The following is a 19,091-nucleotide window of genomic DNA, read 5'->3' on the forward strand; positions in this document are numbered from 1 at the left end:
CAGGATGTTTAACCCTTTCTAGCCATGCTTCACAAATGTATTCAAGGTAACTCTGTGCAAGGCATAGATGCCCAGTTTTTCCTATCAGCCTCAACCAGCTTTCCTTTTTCTTTTTCACCCACAAAATGGCAGATGCAAATAGTTGCATGCATCTGTAATTTTGTACTCCTTAGACTTCTAAATACCTGATGTGGGAGCACAGTCAGGCACTTAGACATCTAAAATGCCCAAATTGCAGACACAGGTAGCTGAGGATACAAAATTGCACTCACGTTTGTTTCCCTAGTGCAAAATGGGAGTCCAGCTTTTAAAAATGCGTCCCGCAACCAAGTTGGGCAAGAGGAACATTCATGTTATATGCTGTTGAGAATCAGCTGAAGCAAATTTGGGGCCTAGTCCAGAGATGTGCTTGGCACCTGCAACTTCAGATGACCAGCAGGAGTCACAATTTCTCAGTCTTTCCCTGGATCTAGGTCTTTTGGTAGGAAGGACACCCATGCTGTCCGTCTTCAGTGATTTTCTTTTTCTTTCTTTCTTTCTTCTTCTCTTACTTCTCCAGACAATCAGGTGCTAACTGCAGAACTGGTTGGAGAGCTTGGAGAGCCCCCAGGGAAAACAGATGTTAGTGTCCCTTGTGGAGTAGAAGAGAGAGAATGTGGTTTTTAATTTATTCTTTTGGTTTGTGAAACTGCAAATAAGTACCCTGTGCACCCTCATATAACATCAAAATTCATACTTAACAGTATACATGGAACTGCTCAGTCCACGCAAGAAAAAACAAATTAAACACCATATACCAACTCCATAATGACAAAATTACACCCTGCCATCCCTGAACACCTAACCTTCTCAATGCTTAGGAAAAAAAGCTAGGCTTTGCAGGATGTCCAGAAAGTCCACAAATGCAGACTGTGCCAGACCCAGGAGAAGTGAATTCCAGATCCAAGGGGCCTTCATGAGGAATGAAGCTAGCCTCATAACAAGGTAGCCTAGAGCATTTCTGCTGTTCACTGCTGAGGCATAGATTGAGAAAAGGTTTCTGGGGTAACCATTTTAATCTTGGTTTTAATTCTGTGGTGGTTTCACTTAAATATCAGGATGCCAAACAGGCTCTCTGTGGTTTTACTGATAGACATATTAGAGGTGACCTGAACAGGAATAGGACTCTGTTACATTTGTTGCTTTAAAAAACAAAAACAAAGAAACAAAAACAACTGTGGGTTTTGATCTTTGAGGTTTTGGGGTTCTGAGAGAATGCATCTCCTCTTTTGTTTCCTATTATGAGGCAGAAAGTGGGTTGAAATTTTGGAGAGAACATCAATTCCTAGTTCATAGCCCCACCAACTTTTGATAGAAACTAGATGTCCCATCACATCTCCCCCTCTTTCAGTAGCATTCACCACTGTGTCCAACACAAGTGGATAAACCTAAAGATTAGGTCAATATTTCTGCAAATGATCAATAGTGAAATAGTAATAATGTTGACATTTAGATTGTTACCATAAGACCAAGAGTTAATGTCCCTTACAGCAGTTGTTTAAGGCTGTCTATTTGTCTGTTTAGGATAATATCATGTTATTTCATATTTGGAGGCTAGCTGTTGTTTTTGCGAAAGACTAACTCTTTTTTTTTATAATTAAAAGCTTAGATTCAGCAAACAAATGTTATAACCGGTCTGGAGCCAGTTCCACAGTCACAGAATTATGGAAAACACAGGTGTGATGACCAAAGTTTGTGAGCACAGTTTGTAAGGAGGAGATTATATAAATGGGGAAAGAAAAGAGCCTTCATGGTGGAACAGATTCAAGCTGGGCCATTTGCTGGCTCAGGTTTGGACTTCATTTTTGCCAAAGTTTATTTCATGACTTTACCCTCAACTTCCATTTATACTTCCAATTTAGCCTAGGTGGTGGGGGATTGAACCACAGAGGATAGTGCCAGATGGTAGTTATATGGAGTTAGAGAAAGCTAATACTAGAGGTGAGTAGACCAAAAGAGAGAACCATGGTGAGGTAGGAGAAGATACGTTCATATTCATTATTTTATGTATTAATTGAACTGTTTGTTTTATGATGCCCAAAAATGCCCCCTAGGCTTTTAGAGTGCAAATTATACTTTCAGGGAATGTCAGAATACTTGAAACACTAGATACTATACTTTCATTTTCTAAGATCAGAAGTTCCCCAAAATTGTAAAGGTTGTATTAAAGTTTAGCTATGCTTTGCTGCTTCGTGGGAAGGGAAGGCTTATATGATGGTGCTAGTATTTTACAGAAGCTGCTTCCCACAGTTGGGGGGGAGGGGGCGGGGAGTAATCAGGCCAAATGTGTGTTGGAAATTCTGAAAAGAATATCGTATTCAGAGTGTTAAACATAGTGTTATCACTGGTTTCAGAGTAGCAGCCGTGTTAGTCTGTATTCGCAAAAAGAAAAGGAGTACTTGTGGCACCTTAGAGACTAACCAATTTATTTGAGCATAAGCTTTCATAACCTGAGCTGTAGCTCATGAAAGTTTATGCTCAAATAAATTGGTTAGTCTCTAAGGTGCCACAAGTACTCCTTTTCTTTTAGTGTTATCACTGTTCTTGGATGAATAAGTGAGCTTACAGCTTTCAGTCTTCTGTCAGCTTAGTCCTGTGTCGTAAATTTAAGTGATTTTTATATCACCAGTGTGGTAAAAGTGAAACAAAGTCTGTTACGTTCTCACAGGAACTGGATTCTGATATCAGTTTGAGCTGGGATTGGGTGATCAGGCTGTCCCCTTGATGCTGAAGGGAAACCATGATTTGCTAACAAGAGGTTATGTGTGAGGATGAGAGTGAGGCAGCTTTAAGCTTTGCTGTTAGACTACTCACACTGAGTAAAAGTGCTGAGAAAAAGTGCATCTATGCTTTTTTTTTTTTTTTTTTTTTTTTTATGTGTACTGTAGGAGATTTCAGCAACCTGATGATCTGTAGTATATTAATGTTGAAAAGATAAACACATTTGGAGAGCACAGGAAAGGCCTTGTGTTTTGATGTTAGCAGAATGCTTCCTAATGAATAAGAATGTGCTGCTGGCTTCACAGAGCCATATGGCAGCTTTTCTAATTTTAGTTCAGTGCAGATGCATAATTCTTCCCTGTTTTACCTCCTAAAACCTTTCTGAGATATTACATAGCTTTTCCTACAGTACTTGATCTATAGTTTAAGTGGAAAATGAGTACACTAATCTAATGGGTTCTTTACTCTGTGCAGAGATATGCAGTAAAGTGTGACAGCAACCTCGATTTATAATCATTTCCCTAAATAATAGGTAGGAATGTTCCTGGAGGAGGGGCAAAAACTTTCTGCTGAGTCTTACAGTTTGTTATTGAGATTGTTGTCAAAGAAATTGTAACTGTCTTTTGAAAAATTGATAGATTTTGGAGGGAACAACTTTGCTCATGTTGAAGTACTAGGAACTGGTTAACAAATATGTTTAGGTATATCAAGTACCATTTTAGTTAGAGGTTCTAATTCTTTGAATAATACAACTACAAGGAAAACTGCTATCCCCATGGTTAACCAGGCATTGGAATAATTTTAAAATTCTTCATTGCTTTGCTTCACCGCACCTTGTATTGTATTTGCTAGTCTGCGATTGGAACACACTGAATTAATAAAAACATTTTTTCTTTCTTACTCTAAGGTTTGTAAATATGAAGCTGCTCTTTTTATAGTCCTATTTATACTAATAACATACTGTCTCTTGCCATAGTACACACAATTAGTATTTAGTAATGGTTATAAACCTATATCATTATGAAATCTGAAATTTCAAGTCAAGTAGAAGTCTAGTAAATTTTTTAAAATCAGTTAAATCTAGTGCCTGAAACTATTTTTATCTCTGTCCTCTGCCAATTTAAATCCTTTTGTATTCACACTTCCCTGTGTTTTACTTCTTTAGTCTCTTCCCTGTTGCTTTATGAAAGACGAGCTGACAACATGTGAACCAGACTACCCACAAATGGCTGTCTAATACATAAACAAACATGAAAAAATGGAGAAAAATTAGGTGTTTTAAAAGCATTTGTGCTGTAGAATTTAATTTTAGTTGTAGATTCAGAAATGCTATATAACATTTAAGTCGCCTTCCAGTAATCAGTGCTAGTGATGCTGATGCTGCTACAGTTGGTTAAATTATCAGGATGTCTCCTGAATCATGGCTGTTTTCCTGTAGAGAAACGAATGTTCTGGTATTACTGACAAGAAAAGGCTCTGCTTGCATTTTTGGTCTGTTTTTTCAAAAAATAAGGATACATGACTTTGGATGGACATGATATTCCAATAGCAATGTATGTATGTTCCAGCTGAGAAATTCTCTTTTAAAGAAGTGTTGCATAAAAGAACTGCTTTCTTTGGCTGCAGGATTTTTGGTTTGTTTGTTTGTTTTTTTGCTTGAGGCTCGCTTTGTGATGTGCTGCTGTTCGTATCAGGAAATAGTCTGAAATTTCATTTTCAAATGTACGCGTGATGGTGCCTGTGATGTAGAGCAACATAATCAGGATGTTCTGCAAATCTATTTTCTCTTCCCCCTCTTATTTTCAAAACACTTGTATTGTTTGTGTCTAATGCTTCTTTACTCACTTCTCCTTTTTTTGCTCCTTTTGTTCCAGTAGAAAACACACATAATAATGACTGCTATGAGAAAAAATAAACATATAAAATATATTGATGCAAATCCCTTCTTTTGGGGGGGAGGGTAGTTTGACTCATTTTAACATAGTCCCTGAAGAGACTCAGGTTTTGTTCTTTGTTTTGAAAATGAAAGTCTCATTAATTTGTATTGGATTTCTGGATTGAAAAGCATAGGAAGGTCAAGGAGGGATTGTTCCTCAAAGCAGTTTCATTGAGGGAGAGGGAGTAAAGCATACAAACAAAGAGCCCACGGATTGCGCATCCAATTGTGGTACTGCAACTGCAGGGATGTATTGTTTTTTAAAAAAAAAAAGAGAGAGAGAGATCCAAATCCTTTCATGTTTTATTTATCTTTCAGGAATCTAAAGGGACCAACAAAAAGTACTGTGTAGAAAAAAACATTTTGCTGGTGGAGGTAGGGGATGGAGGTAGGGAAATTAAAAAAATAAGTTATCTATGTTTAAAAAGTATGTCAAGAGACTTTAAATGATTGCTCTTGACTTCTCTCCATTTGATTTCAGAATTCCTACCAAATTAATGTGCTTTAATAAAGGTTTGATTGTATCTGAATCTGGGTTAAGCTTCAAATAAAACTTGAAACACTCCCCGTGCTGAGCATACTGAAAAAATATTTGTTTGTTTGTTTTTACTTGTGAATACAAAAAATAAAGAAAAATAAATATCGTTGGTGACCACTGGAAAAAAGCCTAGTGTCAAATATGAATCAGTGTGTTTTGGTATGCAGTATTAATACTTAAGCTGTAAACCTGTCCGCAATTTAAAATGGAAACTACACACGTACCTAAAATGCTACATAATTGCATGTGTATGTGTTTACTTAGCATAAAAGTATGTCTCAAAGGAGGGTTGTTGGTTTTGTTTTTGTTTTTTTTAGTCTCTGGGCTAAACTTTTCATTGAGCAGGGTTGATAATTATTCCCTGTGTAGTTTCCAAATTACATAAATTCTTTTCTAGTTTAATTTAGTAAATATGGGCTCAATCTTGTTAGCCCAGTTCATATGAATAGGTCCATATTCTGGTTTGCACTCTGACACCATTGCAGCACTTAGGATGGGTTCTGAACCTAAACAGCCAGCAGAGAATTCCCTTTATGGAGGTAAACTCTCCACTGGTGTGAATAGGGTTGCCAACTTTCTGATTGCCAAAAACCGAACACCCTTGCCCCATCCTCTGCCCCTTCTCCAAAGCTCAGCCCCCGCTCACTCCATCCTCCGTTGCTCACCCTCCCCCACCCTCATTCACTTGCTCATTTTCACAAGCTGAGGCAGGGGGTTGGAGTGAAGGCTCCGGCTGAAGGTGTGGGCTCTGAGGTGGGGCTGGGGATGAGGGGTTTGGGGTGCAGGAGTGGGCTCAGGGATGGGGTGGGCGTTGGGGTGTGGGTGCGGTGAGGGCTCTGCTAGGGGTGCAGGCTCTGGGGTGGGGCTCGGGATAAGGGGTTTGAGGTGCAGGAGGGGGCTCAGGGTGGGGGCCAAGGGATTCAGAGTGGGGGAGGGGGTGCAGGCTCTGGGAGGGAGTTTGGGTGTGGGAGGGGGCTCAGGGCTGGGGTTGGGGTGCAGGAAAGAGTGCGGGGTGTAAGGTCTGGGAGGGAGTTTGGATGTGGGAGGGGCCTCAGGGCAGGGGATTGGGGTACGGGATTGCATGCAGACCTAGGGGTTGCAGGGATATGCCGGCCGCTTCCGGGAGCCATGCGGAGCCAGGGCAGGCAGGGAGCCCCGCTGGAGCCACCAGGGTCCCTTTTCAGCCAGGCATTTCAGTCGAAAACTGGTCGCTGGCAACCCTAGCCGTGAAGCTAGCTCCAGCTGCCCATTCCCTACCTTTGCATAGGCCAGTGCTCCTCCCCTTACCTAATGTGCGGTTCATTCAGCAAATCCTCTGTGGATACAAGCTTCCTTATGACCTTTTTCCGGTGTTTTAAATTAAAGCAGCCATGAGGCTGTTCTAACAGATGGCATAGCAGCATGTGCAAAATAAGGGAGCCATAACTGGCTCCCTGACGCGTCTTGCCCTCTCCCCTGTGCCAAACAGAGCTTGACTAAAGTAAAGAATCTAGTCTGTCTTCTTCAGTCACATAAGTAGTCCCACTGATTTCAAGACCATTCACAAGAGAAAGGCTTTGCAGTATTGGCACTATATTGCAGTTTTGCCTATGGGGCATTCAAAAACCATTAGGTGGGACTCCCAAATATATATACATGGAAAAGCTTTGAGTCCCACATAATCACATGACTCCAGGAGCTGGGGCTTTAAGTAAAACGTCAACTATCGTGAGACTTATGATAAAAAAATGAGTTGGTAATGCTATAATTAGCAGGGCTGCTTGTGTTTTCTGTCCTTTCTTACAACAAAATTCTGCTCTCAATTGACGCTGTGTGCTTTATCGGTAAATAGATTATTCATTTCAAGTATTTATCTCAGCCTCTCTGTTAAAAACACAATCAGCTGGCATCCTTCAGTGATTGCTGATCTCTAGGTCCACTTGCTTTCTCTGTGTTTGCTGATGGATCCCCCAAAATAGGCAATCCTTCAATCAAAAGTCGATAATTTTACTGCTAAACCTGAAGATCATCACTGGCTAAGATCCTAAACGGGCAGATCTTTAGTTTGTTTCATGAGCATAAGACACTGCTGACCCTTAGCTGAAATAACTTATATGCACAAAGCTGCTTAGATGTGTTAGCCAGTAGGGAGCTGTCTAGTATGTGAGATTTTACACATCTTTCAGTTAAATCACAGTTCCAACTATAAAATTGGGCAGTTGGGCACCCCTCTTGAATATGTAATGCTCTTTGGAATGCCTGAATCCTTAAACTACAGAGTGTATTTCATATGCATATAGTGCACAGTGCAGGGTATGTTGTTTTTATTCAGTGACTGATACAGAATGCATAATCTTAATGTGTATCCATGTATAATTTTCAAAATTAATTACTGTAGTATAGACATTAAAAACATGCTTCATTTTCTTTTGACTCAAAATCTCATTTGGGAGCATAAGGGGTAGAAGGTGTTTATATAAATGAGATACAACATACTGGTCAAGCCAGGAGCATTACTGAGCGATGTGAATTCTGTGGTTGTAATAGTTTGAAGAATCTTTAGCAACTGATCAGTAGTATGTGAGAAATAAACAGTGAAAATTACTAACCTGTCCTTGTAAATCCAGTAAAGAAACCACTAGGAAGCACCAATGCATTGAACAGATCTGCACCAGATATTTTCTATGATCTGCAACATTCATCTAGCCATAATTGTTCACAAAAGAAATTAACATCATAATGTTTTAATTAGCTTAGTGCCTCTCTCCTGCCTATTCCCAAGCTGTTGCACATCTGATGTGATTTTTTTAGGGTTCCTATGTCAAGAAATTTTGGAGCTAGAGCCATTTTTATATGTTGTCTAAAAGCTGGAATCCCATCTTTCAAATGGCATAGAGAATTAATCTTGAGCTCTAGGGGGTCAAGAGAATGTTGATGGCTACTGTGGAATTAAAGTGGACCGCAAGATGGTATTCTGAAAAATTTTACTGTGTGATTAAAGGTCTTCTGCAATACAAAAACCAGGGACTGCTTATGATATCAGCTGCAACCTGGGACTCAGCCTCCCAGACTTTGCTAGGAACTGGACCCAGCTTTCAGGATCAGTAAACTTTTCTGTTAAAATATTTCCAGCATTAACATAATATGGTACAAACTCTGCTGTCCTGTAGCATATGGAGAACAGCTAGATTTTTTTTCCCCACACTTACTTTTTTTCAGCAAAGAGACAGATACCTCCTCACCATTCTTCCTTGCCCTTCCCAAAAAGGCCGTATGCCATCTTCAGTCCAATCATGGGAATCTCTCATTAGTTTGTGTGAGTTGCCATTGCAGAACGAGGACATTATATTGTCCTAATTATAATACTTATTTAAAAAACAACTTAAATTATTGTTATTAACAATCATACACACCATTACATTTCAGAAGTTGTTTGCAATGCTATCATATTGTGCATGAACATACTGTAAAAAACAGTATGGGATTTTCAAAAGCACTCAGTATTGGCCCAACACATCTCCCGCAGAAGGCAATTGGAGCTTGGATGCATTTGAAAATCCCATGCTTATAATTTACGGTAGATAATCTTTGTAGTCACAAGAACAAATTTTACAGCGAGTGTGCTGTAATTCCTAAATAAAATCTTTACATTTGGAAGAGTCAGTCTAAATTGCAATTTTAAAAGAATCTTTATCATTACAAAAACTGTGTAAATGTTTTTTTTTTTTCAATTTTAGTAAAAGGCGTAGGGACTTGCACATGTGTCTCTTGCCAAAGCCTCTACCCTTCCATTGTTGTGCCACGTGGCAACTGTCCAATTCTCTGTTATCCTCTACTCCCAGGCTGTATTTCGGTAAGAGGTGAAGTGATTCCTGTAGACCTATAGCTTTTAGACATGTATGGATCCAGCAGAATGAAAAGTACTAAATACGTTTAAGACGAAGCAGTACATATTCACGGACCTTTATGTGACTGTGTGTATAGACCCCACGTAGAGGAAGAAGGTGCCAGAGAGGCCCTGATGGTAGGGCTAGCCCCACCCCTCCAGCCCTGTCAATCATGCATGATAGGAGGAGGCCTTTAAAAGGGAGGAAACTGCTGCAGCAGTGAGGAAGGAGCAGGATTGTTCCAAGTAAAGGACTGCAGGAGTGACTCCTGAAGCCGTGGAGGGAACCCCTAGCCTAGAGACCTTCATCCTGACCCTGAGGAGAGTGCAGTGGACTCCTACAGTAAGACAAACCAGCTGAGCCTCACTCAGAGACCCAGCCAAAGTGATATCCTTGAAACCCACTATATTGGTGCTGGGTTGCTGGGAGCACTGCAGACGCGCCACACCCCATCTCCTTTTTCTGGGGCCACAGGGAGGGAGTATCCCCAAATGCGTTGGGGTTTGTGACTTTCATTTTGATCCCCCATCTGGAGAGACTTAAGAATGCCCATAAAGGCCAGAGCCCCCCTTGCAAATAGTAAGAAGTGGAGCCTGTGTTACAACCACACAGTATAGATAACTGGGTGTGTTCAGTCAGGTTCACCCACCCTCTGAGGGGGAAGCCACCGAGGATTCTGTTACACCTTATCTCTAATAGATGTGCACTGAACATGGAGGAATCCAGGATATGGGGGACCAGTCTCTCTGTTTTGAGGGGACAGAGGAACTGTACATTCACTTTGCCCTCCTACTCTCAGCCAAAGGAATAATCCAGAGGAAACTGCATGAGAGGAGCATCCAGTCACTGACAGAAAATACTGCGGGCCTGCTATATTTGGTATCTTCCTATTTCTGTGCCCAATACTTGAATTTTTTTTCCAAAAAAATGTGCTTTGCAAATGCTTATTGGCTCATCTGTGTATGGTATCTTTAGTCATTCTCACCATAATGGGACTTTTGATGGTTTGTTGATGAAGAAAGTACAAACTTTTGTTGAAGTACAACAAGTTCAGCCTGTTTCTGTTTACCCCTAACTGTAAAAGTTACCTGTTTTCTCACATTTTTAGCAAAATTAGCTTCCTTTTCATGGAGAACATGTGTTTTTAAACATTTTTATTCAGATTTTCTGATATGTAGCAATAGACTAAATATTACACCATTTCCTTTGAATAGTGAATCCACGCATTTTTAGGAGTCTGTTGTCACTCTGGGTTACTTTTTAGATCTTGTGTTTTATTGGGCGGTCACTAAAAATGTATTTTGAATTGAAGACAATTAACATAATGCAGTGATCAGATGTTGCATTAATTTTAGGTAGCATTTTTTTCTGCTAATGTTCCCATTTAAACTCCAAGACAAAAATTAAAAAAAGATACAGAATAATTAATATGGATTGGCATGATTGAGAGTGCAGATTTGCTAAATTAATTTGATTTATAAGATATTTTGAGGCAAAATTCTGGTTTGGATGTTTAATCAGTACTGCAGCATGGAGCACGAACAAGGGTGCAAATTGTTCAGATCCGTACAATTGAAACATTAGTACAGGTGGTATGCTCCCAGAAAGTTATTTTTGTTTGCTTCTGTTGTTTATCATTTAATTTTCATGCAGCGCTCTTGAAATTATATCTATTTTATGTGCATATTGGTAAATATGCATAAGTGACAGTGGGGAAAAACACTATAGTGTGAATAATATAATGTGAATTTAAAATGATAAACAATAATAATTGTGTGGTGTGGAAATGGGAGTGCAAAAACTCTTTCACTTATGCGTGAACTCCGGATCAGTCTAATGTTGTTAGCTTCTGGTGTTTTTTTTTTAAATGTAGTACTCACGAAAAGATAGTGCAAGGGTAACGAGACAGGTACTTTGCCAGGTCTTCCAGTCAGCTATCCACCTCTTTATAAGCAAAGAGTGCCTGTCATGCCAGACAGTGTGTATGCGCTCTGTAATTTAGTCAATTAAATGCTAGGGACCAGGATGAAACCACTATTTCATTGCTATCCTAAAGAAGGATTTGAGCCTACAGTTCCAGAGTTGAAAAGTTAACCCACTAGCCTTGCTTCCCCATATCACGATGGAGGTTTCTTTAATCTCAGTCGTATTGGTTTGCTTGGTATCTGTCACAAACTACTGTGGACTTGAAAAATGATAATACCTTTTTAAGAGCTCTGTTCTGTCATTTAATGCATAGTTCTCTTTAATGCAGAAAAAGCAGCAGCGGCCAATGAAGATGAAGTACAAAAAGCGGATGTATCATCTACAGGTCAGAGTGTCATCGACAAGGATGCACTTGGACCAATGATGCTTGAGGTAAGTGCTCAACGTTTTCTTTACATTGGAGTTAATTCTGCTACATATAATATCAAGATGAATGTCATGGAGTGAAAAAATCAAATTGGAACTCACTCTTAAAGGCATGATCAAATGTTATCACTTCAATAAAACAGCCATCTTTGCTACTTAGGATGCCATTCCGTATCACAAATACAGGGCATGCTGCTGATCCTATTGAATTTAATTCAGTGACAAAACATTGATTCCCAGGGGAGCAGGTTTAGAACAATAGCATCATATTATATATTTAACCACTGTAGTCATGGATATTTCTTGAGTTCCATTTTATGAAATGTCCTAATTTTGTGTGCCATTCTGAAATATGGAGATTTGGTAAACTCCTTCGTATGCTCTCATTGACTTACAACACATATACATGTGGATTGGGTGGGGGAGTATTTCTCTAAAATTATGCGTCATTGCTACACATTTTAATTACTTTTGCCATTTCTGCATAGGTAACATGCTTGTTTCACCTCCTGATTACAAAAACACACATCTATGGGAATTCTTCAGGATAAATCTTTTGATTAGCTTCGCAAAGAATTCTGCATGACTTTAACTGTGTGACTTCCACTGATATCAGAAGAGGCTGAATAGTTGAAACCTTAACTCTTAAAACACCCTTGATATCGTTGTTATCTATAGCGCATACATGTCATCTAGGATGCTAACGTATTTAACTACTGTCATTTACTCTCTGTCACTGATGTTTTATCTGTTTAAGTTCTGTTACAAACACTTAATACCCATTCTGACAGTGATCTTTATCTGTAAGGAGGAATAAATGTTGGTTTAGACAAAACTAAACAAAAAGCCCTGAGTTTAGCTAGAGGAACCAAGTTTGACAGATATATAAATTACCCCATTTTTCCCAAAATGTAGCATCAGCCAAACTATAAACCCTAATAAATATACCAATGATAAATATTTGAATTACTTTACATGACTCATTAGATAAAAACACAGAAATCTGACACTGTTTCCTGAGCTGTATATGGAATTAGGGCACTGAAAAATTCACAGCTACCAGGCAGAGCACTAGATAGGTTAGACAGATTAGACAGACTGAAGAAGTTGTCCCCTGAATAACTAGTGCATTACACTCATTAGATGAAAACTTTAATTAATATTTATTACACTTGCTCACTGAACTGAGTGTTGCTGTTTTTGCTAACAAGCAAAGTTAAACCTCAGAGCTCATACATGGCAGTGTAGTAATTCCAGTCTTCATGTAAATGTTAATTGATCATAAAGATCTGATTTAATCACACACACGAAATTTAAGGCTAAAAAATTATCCCTATCTCACCCTATTGTGCTTAGCTATTGCAGCACGCAGGGTATTTAAAATCACAGGTTATACCCTCGTGTTACTTTGTTAGGATTTAATTTATTTTTCTCCTCTACCGTGAAACCATTCTGCATTGACCATAAAAAATTAAGAAATGATATTAATAAACTCAAGCCTTTGCGCAACAGATACTTAAAAGGTCGCAAAGTTATTGTGCATTCTCTGTGAAAAGACCACAGATGTATTCTGTGTATCTTTATCTTTGTAAGGAAATGCAATTAAGTGTTTTCATCTCTTTAAAAGTCTCATAGGCTTGATGAGTCCACTTTTTTTCTCTTTATGAAGTAAGGAAAATAATGGCAAAGCCAACTGACTGCATATTAGTTATCTGATTTAGAAATGTAATTCTCTTTTCTATTAAACAGTTTAATTGGAGGGGTGTCCTCATACTTGCACGTGTTTCCTGTTGAAGAAAGTAAATAGAATTCATCATCATTTGCTAGTTCTGATGGGATTTTCACAAATTTCCTGTTTAAGGCAGGGGAGTGTGTGCGCAAAAGAGAGTGAGACAATAGTCCACAGCAACCCAAAGAACAAAACTTTGTTTTCTTTTCCAATATGTCCTCTAAAAGAATTTCTGTTCTCTTATTCTCTCTGCCAATCTCGTTGCCCCTGTCAGAGCAAGAGCCCTGAAGGGAGGGGTGCAAGATTACGTTATTGTTCCAACAGTCTGTCATGGTGCAGTATATCTGGGGAAGAGATAAGAAATCAGCATTACAAAGTAGAAACCTCTATAAGTTTTAAATAATTTGATGCCATAAGCTGGTTTGACAGTCTAGCAGTTACCCTAAAAGTAAACTGATTTTGCCTTTTGCTTCTGAACATTAGGAGATGAGAACGCTATAGATAAGCCATAATCACTACATAGACTCATGCTACTACTTACCGATCCCTCTAGTCAGCTCAAGAAATAGCAGTGAAGAAGTTGCCTGGAGTGCTCTCCCACCAAGGAGGTTGCTATAATAGGAGGCTTTAGGTTGTGGACCATATAAGTTGAGGGGAGTCACTGAGATGCTAAAGACTCTGTTAGACATCTACCTGCAATTTGTGTCTTTGAAAGTCTCCCCATCGTGCATAGATATAAAAAGACATTGATCTGCACCAGAGATGTCAATAGGAGATTTGCCATTAGAATTGGGGCCTAAATAAATTAAAACTTTTTAAAAGGTATAGTTTACAAATAAATAAGTATGCAACTGTTATGAAAATATATAGAAAAGAGGCAAGCCTTCACAAATAGGCAAGGGTTAAAATAATTAGAAACAGAAAAGGCAGTGTACACAATGCAAAAACAAACAGACAAAGCATAAGGATTAAAAATTCTCACAATTGACAGAACAAACAAGCACCTAAAATATCTACATTCAAAAGCAGTGAGATGATAAATGTGTGTATATATGTATATATCTTACTTTTATTATATATAATTTAAAAAGGGAATACACAAGACATTTGCCAGTCATTATCTTGAATGCTCTGCTTGTATGTTTTGCCTTCTTTTGCCCATCTTCTGGGGGTTTTTTTCTGTGTTTTTATATTGTATGCTCTTTGGGGCCTGAATTGTGTCCTTGTATACAGTATATCTGTGCAACATCAAGCATATTGTGGGCACTACCGTAATATAAATAATAAAATAAGCGATTTCCTTTTGATATGCAATAGGGTCCATGGCCATATTTTTTACATATATTTTTAAAATATGGACCTGCTAACAGCTCAGTGCTGTGTTGTATTTGTAATACACATCGACAACCTAGGTATGCTACGAAGGCATATTAAAGATATTACAGGTTGTGTATTATAGAAGATTTAGCCATTCTATCACGTGCCAATGTACAGTGCTGTGACAACTCCTCCTTGTGCTGTATTTAGGCTTATCAGTAGTGTGGATCCACTAACTTTTATTTTTAAAAACTCATGGGTAACCCTGTTGTCCTGTCAGTGGTTTGTTCCTCTGATTATAGGTACAAAATTACCTTCTTGCATTTCCAAATCAAAATGGAAGTTAAACATTTTTTTTTCAGAGTAGCCTTCTGAAGAGTCAGTATATCAGGCAAAGTGGCAGAAGGTTCATGTGGGCTGAGCTGGCAATTGAATGCTTGAATCCAATGGATTTGATGGTTTGAATTTAAATCTTTGTCCCCGGTCTGTGTACATGTCATAAAATTAAACAGAGAGGAAGGCTCTGAGTTATTCCTAGGCATTTATGCACAATCATGCTTGCATCATAAGAACAGTCATTGCTAGGCAACAAACTAATGCTTTTATCTTTGCATGAGAACTTCTTACTGAGACTGAACTTTTGTTTTCTCCTGGTTAGGAGAGAAACAAAAATGTAATATTCAGCATACGTTTTAAAAGGAAGTCAGCAAATAGTTTTTAAAAAGTCCAGTAACTTGGCTGTCACAGTAGACTTTCAAAAATACATTTTTTTTTTTCTTTCTGCCTTTTATGTACTGGTTTCACAACACTGTTGATATGAAATCTACATCTTTCAACCCTTTTCAGTTTGTTAGTATTATATCTTGAGTAGAATTTGATCCACTACATGGAACTTCATATTCTTCTCATCATTCAGTACAAGCTAGCTGGGGGAGAAGGGAGGGGGAGAAGAGACATCTGTCCTCTAAAAGAGGTTATTGTTTCCTTATATCTTTTGTTAATCAGATTATGGCTTTTCTCTTCATGTTTTTCTTCTAGGCCCTAGATGGGTTCTTCTTTGTAGTGAACCTGGAAGGTAACATTGTGTTTGTTTCTGAGAATGTGACACAATACCTAAGGTACAACCAAGAAGAGCTGATGAACACAAGTGTATACAGCATCCTGCATGTAGGGGACCACAATGAATTTGTCAGAAACCTGCTGCCAAAATCTTTAGGTATATTCATTTCCCACAAAAATTTGCCATTGCTCATTTATATTTATCTTTGGTTTCTTAAGTCAATGTTTTCATTGCTTCACTTAATAGCATTCAGTTAATTAAGTTAAAGTCCATGTCAGATGCACTGTGTTTATTGTCAGTATGCCTAAAGGCTGTGTAACAAATGATTGTTTCTCAAAACCAGCCTCCTTTTGTCTCTTCTTTCGGGTTTCAGTTTTTGCTCATAGTAACTGGCAGATGTATGACTGACATTGCTGCAAGGTCTTTATAGTGAATCCTTACAAACACAGATAACGTTATCTGTGTGAGTTTTCCCCCACTTCCCACATGTAAACTGGTTATTCTAAGAAATGATTCATAACTACAAGGAAGAGAGGACATTTTACAATATAAGGACAGAAATTGCCTTGTCGTTAGATGTTTTATTTCATTCTTATTTTTATTTTCCCAGGTGTTTATCCCGTTTCTTTTTAAGAACCGTTTGTATTGCTATGTTCATTTATACTTTATTTCTGCTTATTTCTTATATCTTACCTTTTTTGGTACTACCTTTTTTGCATGTACATTTGTTCACAATAGTTTGAACAGTATTATGTCATTTCTGTTCATTGAAACATTGTTATATGTCAGTGAGATCGTCATAACTTCTTTTAAAAAATAAATATTAAAGAATAGAAAATTATGAAGCATTTTTGAATGTCTAAGAAATGTAAGTCACTGAATTGTTCTTATCAGCCTCTCCTGTACATTTTCCATTTATTTATTACTTTTTACAAATAGCTGAGCAGGACTGTGCATGGTATTCTAAATATGGCCTCATTAGTACCTTATGCACTGTTAGAATAATTTGCTCTGACTTTTGTTCAGTACCTATATTTATGCATCCAAGGATTTTGTTTCCTTTTTTACTTCTCTTAAGCACTCTGGAAAAGGTTTTAGTTTTATCCACTATTGGACCCAGGTCATCCTCCTACGGTGTTCTTATTTTAATTTGTCTCTAGCCTCCTTGCCTCACGTTTATGTACGCTGCATGTTAACTCTTTATCTGCCAGTGTTCCTACTCTGTGCAATACATTTTGAATGATATTGCCCTTCTCTTCTGTATTAACCAATGCACTCCCAGATTTGTATTGGCAAACACATTACTTTACTGCACACACTTTCTTCCAGGCTGTTGGAAGATGGAGTTAACATAATCTGTCCAGTACTGATGGCAGTGTTAGACAGTTGATCAGGGTGCTCCATCTCTTTTTTGGGTGCAGGTATTTAGAACTTTGTACCGCCTTTCTGTTTGTTCTCTTTTTAAGCTGCTTAAAGAAGGAAAGACAAGGTGGCTGAACAAACTAGGGACTGTGATCCATTTAAGTGACGAGGATGAAATTACTTTGCACCAGCTGGATAGGACTCTAATATCAAAATTGTATTGTTTATTAAATGAGTGTTTCCCCCAGTTTATAAAGCACCATAATTAATTCTCTTTTTACACGTGAACCTTGGATGCTGGTAGGAATGACTACTTCTGAGACTAATCTTATTATATGAACTTTGCTTTGCTCAGTGAATGGGGGACCTTGGTCTGGTGAAGCCCCTAGGCGCAACAGCCATACTTTTAATTGTCGGATGCTGGTAAAACCTTTAACTGATGCCGAAGAAGGCCCTGATAACCAGGAAGCACATCAGAAGTATGAAACTATGCAGTGCTTTGCTGTTTCTCAACCAAAGTCCATCAAGGAAGATGGTGAAGGTAAATGGTGCATACTTTTATTTTGCTTATTTTAATGGTGTCTTGACCTTCTCCTTCCAGGCTTACCCCAAAAATTATAGATCAGTAACTGCGGTGAAATCAAGATAAAGTGGTTTCTCCAAAGCAGGGAACAGAAGATATGCAAGCTTTCCCTTTTCCTTTAAACTGTGTAACTTTCCTCTTAATTTGCATTACATAGGCTGGCCTGCACACAATTTGTTCAGACACACCAATATAAATTTGGAGTAACTTCATGTATTTCATGCACTGGACTTACATCATTGTAATTGTAAGAGGAATTTGGCCCATTGACAGCAAAATTTTGTTAGGCAATTTTTGAGTTATCAGAATGTGAAGACTATTGTGGTTCAGCATTTCCTTCATTATTTACTCCATCAGTAAAAAAATTTTCAGATGCATATTGAGCACTCAGAGTGGCTAATTGTGAAATTTTCTCCTCAAGAAGCACAAGTACTCTAGACATGTTTGAAGGAATGTGGTTTGGAAATTGCAAAGTTATATAAATGTTCAAGAATTGTGTTCTCTATACGTGCAATATGTTGTTTTCTGTTAAATATTTTCTAACCTGTGCAGCTACAGCTAAAAACATACACATGCAAATAAATGTAACAGTTTATTACATGTGCTATCAGTTATGAACATAGGCTCTTCTCAAGACTAAGAAAATGTAAGAGAGGAATCTACCTGAATGTAACGTTATAGCTGATATAGGGTAATATCCACAAAGGAATCCTCACAGAGATTTTCTTGCAGAAAACCCTCCCAGTCTGTGACTTTCAGTGTAGGCGAGGACAACATAGACCATATCAATGCTATCCATCTCTTGCTTTCATGAGTACTAAACCTATTAGGTTTAACCCAAAAATGTAACGAAAGACTTATATTTCTTTTAAAAAAATAATCTTTCCCTGCATTGGTTTCCCTGCTTAAGAAAATACTGACGTAATATTGTTTCATTTAAGATTTGCAGTCTTGCTTGATTTGTGTGGCAAGAAGAATTCCAATGAAGGAAAGGCCAGTTCCTCCCTCATCAGAGAGCTTTTCTACTCGCCAGGATCTGCAAGGTATTGTGAAAACAGAGTTTTGGGAGGTTGGGGTTTTTTGGTTTGTGTTTTTTAAGAGAATCACTAACAACTCTTTTATTTAACCCAGGCAAGATAACTTCACTAGACACTAGCACCATGCGAGCAGCCATGAAACCTGGCTGGGAGGATTTGGTGAGAAGATGCATTCAAAGATTCCATGCACAGCATGAGGGAGAGATTTCTTTTGCCAAGAGGCATCATCAGGAAGGTTAGGTTTATATTTCAGTGTTTTCTGTATTTAAACTGTGTGTTTGTTGCTTTGGGGATTGGTCATGCTCTCTTTACATTACATCCACATGGGACGATTAAGGGATGTTGAAAGCCTCCCTCTAAACCAATATCTCCAATGAACAGTAAAGAAACCTTATCTCTGGGGAGATCTTGCACCACTTTTCTGTCTCAACCTTACCATTCTTGTTAGTACTCTGACACATTAAAGGGGTGCTTTGTGATATGCTTGTAACTCATCAGCCATCTGTGCTTAAATGTTCAAATCATTGCAGCTGTCTTAGAGAGAGTTACCG

General features: G+C 38.3%; 1 protein-coding gene across 11 annotated transcripts in view; it reads left to right on the forward strand.

The window, feature by feature from the left end:
- NCOA2 (nuclear receptor coactivator 2) overlaps window positions 1-19,091 on the forward strand; it is a 249,769-nt gene that overhangs the window by 177,970 nt on the left and 52,708 nt on the right. For all 11 annotated transcript variants that reach the window (XM_043539506.1, XM_037892454.2, XM_037892457.2 and 8 more), the window contains 5 exons: window positions 11,355-11,458; window positions 15,537-15,714; window positions 17,276-17,461; window positions 18,445-18,546; window positions 18,635-18,775. In XM_043539506.1, the coding sequence (XP_043395441.1) occupies window positions 11,355-11,458; window positions 15,537-15,714; window positions 17,276-17,461; window positions 18,445-18,546; window positions 18,635-18,775 (711 nt within the window). The remainder of the gene's footprint in view (window positions 1-11,354; window positions 11,459-15,536; window positions 15,715-17,275; window positions 17,462-18,444; window positions 18,547-18,634; window positions 18,776-19,091) is intronic.

This window comes from Chelonia mydas, chromosome 2, assembly GCF_015237465.2.
Source record: "Chelonia mydas isolate rCheMyd1 chromosome 2, rCheMyd1.pri.v2, whole genome shotgun sequence".
NCBI lineage: Eukaryota > Metazoa > Chordata > Testudines > Cheloniidae > Chelonia > Chelonia mydas.